Source organism: Salvelinus sp. IW2-2015, unplaced genomic scaffold (genome assembly GCF_002910315.2).
Source record: "Salvelinus sp. IW2-2015 unplaced genomic scaffold, ASM291031v2 Un_scaffold2357, whole genome shotgun sequence".
Lineage (NCBI taxonomy): Eukaryota > Metazoa > Chordata > Actinopteri > Salmoniformes > Salmonidae > Salvelinus > Salvelinus sp. IW2-2015.
In genome coordinates, this window is record NW_019943682.1 from 200,170 (window position 1) to 207,232 (window position 7,063).

At 41.8% G+C, this 7,063-nt stretch overlaps 1 protein-coding gene across 1 annotated transcript in view; it reads left to right on the plus strand.

Annotated features, from left to right (window-relative positions):
• The window catches only part of LOC112073770 (uncharacterized), a 142,949-nt gene that overhangs the window by 76,880 nt on the left and 59,006 nt on the right, over positions 1 to 7,063 (plus strand). The window contains exon 11 of the mRNA XM_070440274.1: positions 2,395 to 2,511. Within this exon, the coding sequence (XP_070296375.1) occupies positions 2,395 to 2,511 (117 nt within the window). The remainder of the gene's footprint in view (positions 1 to 2,394; positions 2,512 to 7,063) is intronic.

A 7,063-nucleotide genomic window follows, 5' to 3' on the forward strand; every position in this document is an offset into this window, starting at 1 on the left:
ACACTGGAGATGGTGCTGGAGAGAGACATGGACAACACTGGAGATGGTGCTGGACAGAGACATGGACAACACTGGAGATGGTGCTGGACATATTTAAGCAATAAGTCGAGGACTTATTATGGCAAAAGGCTTGTCTTAAAGCATGACACAACGCTAGTATACAGCCCTTAGCCGTGACAATTTACCACAACCCCGAGGTGCCTTATTGCTATTAGAAATGATTTAATATTATTATATATATATATACAGTGGGGAGAACAAGTATTTGATACACTGCCGATTTGTTTTCCTACTTACAAAGCATGTTGAGGTCTGTAATTTTAATCATAGGTACACTTCAACTGTGGAGTGACCGAGGTGAAGATCTTGTATGGAGCCCCAGACCGAGGTGGATGACCGTCATCTTGAACTTCTTCCATTTTCTAATAATTGCGCCAACAGTTGTTGCCTTCTCACCAAGCTGCTTGCCTATTGTCCTGTAGCCCATCCCAGCCTTTGGCAGGTCTACAATTTATCCCTGATGTCGTACACAGCTCTTGCGTCTTGGCCATTGTGGAGAGGTTGGAGTCTGTTTGAGTGTGTGGACAGGTGTCTTTTATACAGTACGAGTTCAAACAGGTGCAGTTAATACAGGTAATGAGTGAGAACAGTAGTGCTTCTAAAGAAAAACTAACAGGTCTGTGAGAGCTGCGAATTCGTACTGTTGGTAGGTGTACAAATACTTATGTCATGCAATAAAATGCAAATAACTTACTTAAAAATCATACAAGTGATTTCTGACATCCCTGGCATGGTGCTATATTAACCAGACCATCCCTGGCATGGTGCTATATAACCAGACCATCCCCTGGCATGACAAAGTGCTATATTAACCAGAACCACCTGACATGACACAGTGTTTATTAACCAGACCATCCCCTGGCACAGTGCTATATAACCAGACCATCCCTGGCATGACACAGTGCTATATTAACAGACCATCCCTGGCCACAGTGCTATATTAACAGACTATCCCCTGCATGGTGCTATATTACCAGACCATCCCTGCACAGTACTATATTAACCAGACCATCCCTGGCCACGGTGCCAATATTAACAGACCACCCCTGCTGAGTGCTATACTTAACCAGCCACCCGGCACGCCTATAACCAACCTCCCTGGCACTGCAATAACCGACATCGATGGTGCTATATTAACCAGACCATCCCCTGGCTACTGACCCCAGTGTATATTAACCAGCCATCCCCTGGCATCAGTGCTTATATTAACCTAGGACCATCCCCTGGCATGACGTGCTATATTAACCAGCCATTCCCCTGGCCAGTTGCTATATTAACAGGACTATCCCCTGCATCGGTGCTATATTAACCAGACCATCCCCTGGCACTGTCTATATTAAACCCAGACCATCCCCTGGCATTGCTATATTAACCGCTTACCAGCCCCTGCATGGGTGCATAATATTAAACCAGACCATCCCCTTGGCATGGTGGCCTTATATTTAACCAGACCATCCCCTTGCCATTGGTGCTATATTAACCAACCCTCCCTGGCATGCGTGCCTATTAACCAGACGCATCCCTGCATGGTGCTATTATAACCAGACCATCCCCCTGGCATGGTGCATATTAACCAGACCATCCCCTGGCATGTGCTATTAACCAGACCATCCCCTGCATGGTGCCTATATTAACCATGCCATTCCCCTGCGCCATTGGTGCTATATTAACCATACCATCCCCTGGCATGGCTGCCACCATCTCCAGTGTTGTCCATGTCTCTCTCCAGCACCATCTCCAGTGTTGTCCATGTCTCTCTCCAGCACCATCTCCAGTGTTGTCCATGTCTCAACCCATCACCATCTCCAGTGTTGTCCATGTCTCTACCCAGGCTGTTGTGTAGTCTACTGGTGGGGTCTCCCTACCTGCTGGTGGGGTCTCCCTAACTGCTGGTGGGGTCTCCCTAACTGCTGGTGGGGTCTCCCTACCTACTGGTGGGGTCTCCCTACCTACTGGTGGGCTCTCTACCTACTGGTGGGGTCTCCCTACCCATTCCATCTCCAGCAGTCCCAGTGTTGTACATGACTCTACCCAGGCTGCTGTGTAGTCTACTGGTGGGGTCTCCCTACCCATTCCATCTCCAGTGTTGTCCATGTCTCTACCCAGGCTGCTGTGTAGTCTACTGGTGGGGTATCCCTACCCATTCCATCTCCAGTGTTGTCCATGTCTCTACCCAGGCTGCTGTGTAGTCTACTGGTGGGGTCTCCCTACCTAATGGTGACCATCATACTACCCATAATACAGGTCTCATTCTGTCTCCAGATGCAGGTCCATCTCCCATTCCATCTCCAGCAGTCCCAGTGTTGTCCATGACTCTACCCATTCCATCTCCAGCAGTCCCAGTGTTGTCCATGTCTCTACCCAGGCTTCTGTGTAGTCTACTGGTGGGGTCTCCTTACCTGCTGGTGACCATCATACTGCTGGTGAAATGCTGCAGGAGCAGGACTCAAGGTGAGAACCTGAGTTTATACAGGATCACCTCATTCCAATAAAATGCATTGCCCTCAACTAATAATGACACCATTGGTAAATATGAGCAAAACTGGCAGTGGAATTTTTTGGGGGGGCTGTTTATCCTCTTGGTCTTTTATTAAAAATGTTCACAAAAATCAAACCTTTAATTGAAGTTAAATTACAATAAAAAAAGTATAATTTCTCCATAATTATTGGCACCCCCAAGAATTCTAATGAGTCAAATCTAACTGAAGTATATTACCATTCATATTTTACATTTTTTAGTTCACCTTCGTGATTACGAACACTTACGTAGTAAGCCATGACTTCCTGTTTCACTGAGGTATACATACGAGGTGACACACAGGCCATAGTCATCCATTACTCGGGAAAGACCCGAGAATACAGTAATGATGTACGACAAAAGGTTATTGAGCTGCACAAATCAGGAAATGGCTTTAAGAAAACAGCTCAACGGTTGAAAATGCCCATATCCACTATCAGGGCAATAATGAAGAAGTTTAAAGCAACTGGAGATGTTAACAATCGGCCTGGAAGAGGACGTGTCTCTATATTGACCCCACGTACAGTGATCACAGCTGGAGAAATGCAGATGTTAGTTGGGTCTTGGGGTCAGAAAGTCTCCAAAACTACGATCAGACGCCATCTACATAACCACAAGTTGTTTAGGAGGGTTGTCATATAAATCCTTTGCTGTCATCAAACAACAAACTCAAGCGCCTACAGTTTGCCAAATGTTACTGGACCTTTCAATAGGACTGGGTTCTATGGTCAGGTGAGACCAATATAGAGTTTCAATGGGACCGGGTTCTATGGTCAGATGAGACCAATATAGAGTTTCAATGGGACCGGGTTCTATGGTCAGATGAGACCAATATAGAGTTTGAATGGGACCGGGTTCTATGGTCAGATGAGACCAATATAGAGTTTCAATGGTATTGAAATGGGAGAGCTGGATATAAGCACGATTCTAAGTAGCAGATATGATTTCCATTTCTAAGTGGTTCTGTATTGGATAAGTAAATACATGGCCACACTGATGAACTACTTCTGTGTTGAACAGGTGATCATGTTGAAGAAGAGTGAGGCTGAGATCACCTGATCACCATAACAACCATCAGAATGGAACTCATGGAATTCTAATATAGAACTGTGAGTCACAATGCTGTATGTTACATTTTAGCTCCACCTGCTGGAACAATATATATATTTTTAAATCAACCCTAACCCGGACGAAGATGGCAATCGGAAAGTTTGGCGTGTTGGCAGAATTGTTTTATCTACGCTTTTATATGAACGCTTATAGATACGGGCCCTTTTTGTACATCAAGTCGATGTCCTTTTGACAAAGTATATGGTTTTAATCAGAAGATCAGGTTCGAAGACCAGATTGGCACTAAGCACTTTGGCCACGGAAAATACACTCTATTTAACACGTTTGTATATTCCACCTGGCACAGTCCCTCCAAGGGCGATTATGGTCGAGGGAAAACGCCAAATAGACGGTGGAAACCTAAACATTACCCTATGCCTGTTGCTGTCTGGAGATGTCCATCAGTGCCCCGGCCCGTTTTCTAGCAATAAATCCATTCGCTATAATAGAGAGGGTCAGAAGGGAAGGAGCAACGACCATCTCTTTAAAATGTGTGAATCCTGAAAGGAGCTTCATTGTGACGATTGGAGTCAACACTCATCTCAAGTGATCAATTTCACCTCCAACAGACAACTTGACTCTAGAAATTCTTAATCTCAACGCTTCTTTCCCAGATTGAGGAAATTCGCCTACTCTCTTGTAACTGTAAGGTGGGAGTGCTTTGCTTTACCGAAACATGGTTGGATAAAAAACACAGAGATTGAAGTTGAAATTTATGTAGTAATTAGAAGAGACCGCAATCGCAAAGGCGGGGGAGTTTATCTATGTAAGATCAGATATTGGGTTGAACTATAGATTAGATTTAAACCATGATGAGATTGAAGCTGTGTGGTTGGACATTTTATTACCAAAACGTCAACCTATCATAGGAACCCGCTTATAGACCAGCACAAGTTTAATGAATTGTTGGATGAGACTTGTTCCAACTGTACAGACTTTGGTCAATCAAAGGTTATTGTTACTGGTGATTTTAATACAGATATGCTCTAAAAGGGCCATGCTACTTTTAAAAGCTCTTAAGAATTATTTTGTAATTTATTTGCCTTATACCATCTGATTAATGAGCCAACCAGGGTCTGTCCTTCTACCAAAACCATCATTGACCTTGTGTTTTCAAACAGTGGGGTTGTAAACTATGGACTCAGTGATCATTCCATCATTTTCTGTAGGAAAGGAATGTTCAGAAAACAGTTTTTAATTGTCAATAAAAATTAGGTCTGTGAAGAATTATAGTGCAGATATTTTTGTTAATTGTTTGAGAAATTGAGAATCTGCTTTATTGAAAACTGAGAACTGGGGCCCTTTTAAATCATTGTTTTTACATGCTGTAGCTTTCTGGAGTTTAGGAAATCCAGGGCACATGTATATATTTATAGACTATAATAAATTAAGAAATGAGGTCAACAGGATGATACAGAAGGCCAAGAAATAATATTTTAATGTCAAAATAGTTGAAAATAGGAACAGAGTAAATTAAGTTAGTTTCTGAAACTGTTAGGTTACAGTAACAGATTAAAGACCAAAGCTCTCAATCTTAGCTTGGACATTGGAGGAAAGGTTACATCAGATAAGACCATGGTTGCAGACAGTCTGAATAGCTATTTTACAACTATAGCTAATACATTAGTTAGCAAGTTACCTTGTCAATCAGGTTGCTATGGGGAGAGTCAAGTCCAGCAGTTTTACTCAACAGCAGGGGATTCAAGTAGATGTTTTTTCATTTGAAAAGGTGTCTGAGTCAACTGACAGAACTTGACCATTCCAAAGCAACTGACGGAGAGAAATGTTGTGGTATGGTTATGTTATTTTAGATCTCCAAAAGGATACAGTGGATCATGAGATTCTGTTAATCAAACTAAGAGCCATGGGCTTTCACAACTTAGCAGTAAAAATGGCTAATGGATGGGACCTTGTCTAAACCCAAAAACTTGAACTGTGGGGTACCCCAAGGGAGTGTACTGGGTCCCCTTTTCTTTCTGTTGTGTATATAAATGATCTGAAATCTGCCTTTACATGTGACTGAGATGATTCTGCACTGTTGGTTTCCAACAACAAAACAATGTGGTTGAGAAGTCCCTCAGTGCTGAACTTCTGAATATCAGTAAATCTGTTACCTTGGAAAAACAGAGTCCATCTTGTCTGGGTCCAAAGTGAAACTGAGGAAATCCCCAGATGTTAACCTGGTAGTAGGTTACATAGTAGTCGCAGCAAAGACTCTGTTAAGTATCTTGGATGTACCATCTGACGGGAGAGCATGGCACAAAATGTCAAAGTGAACCATAAAATTTGATTCCTGGCTAGAACCTCCAACTATCTGGATAATATAAATGGAGCCACTTCGAATATATATCTTCCTGGTACAATATATAAAAAAATAATTGTAAAAACTGAGTTTAAATGTATTGGTGTATGTAAATTTCCGACTTCAACTATATGTACTGTAGGTACATTTGATCAAATGTATTAACCTTTTAGGGATATGGGGGCGCTGTTTTCACTTTGTAAAAAATCATTCACAAATTAAACTGCCTCGTACTCAATTCTTGCTCGTACAATATGCATATTAATATTACTATTGGATAGAAAACACAAGTTTCTAAAACCGTTTTAATTATATCTGTGAGTAAAACAGAACTCATTTTGCAGCAAACTTCCTGTCAGAAAAATCTGAAATCGAGGCTCTGTTCCAGGGCCTCGCCAATCGTTTGCTTGAAATCTATTTCGTATACATGCACTTCATACGCCTTCCACTAGATGTCAATAGGCTGTGAAATGGGGTGTCTAGCTATATCTATGGTCAAACGAGAGCTTGGAATGAAATGACCCCAATTTCCTTTGTTCAGGAAGGCATCAGTATTGGCTTCTGAAAAGCTTTGGTTATAGACGGCTAATATCTCCGGCTTTGATTTTATTTGATAAATGTGATAATATCATCGTAAAGCATGTTTTTTCAATATAGTTTTATCAGATTATTGAAAGTTTATCTGGAGTTTTGGCGTGTTCCGTTCTCTGCGTTTGGTGACGATGGACAGCTTCGCGCCACTTGACTAGCTTTGGTTGCTAATTCGAGAGGAAAAAAGGACATTCTACAACCGTTATTTGGTCAGAATATGTGAGTGTCAGAAATATATCCGGAGATTCTGGAAAAAAGTTGCTACGTTTTCACAATGTCTAACCACGGATTTCAGCTCTAAATATGCACATTTTCGAACAAAACATAAGTGTATTGTATAACCTGATGTTATAGGACTGTCATCTGATGAAGCTTTTCAAGGTTAGTGAAAAATTATATCTTTTGCTGGTTTTTTGCGATCGCTAACTTTTGCTGCTGATAAATGGGTTGTGTTTTTGGCTATTGTGGTAAGCTAATATAAT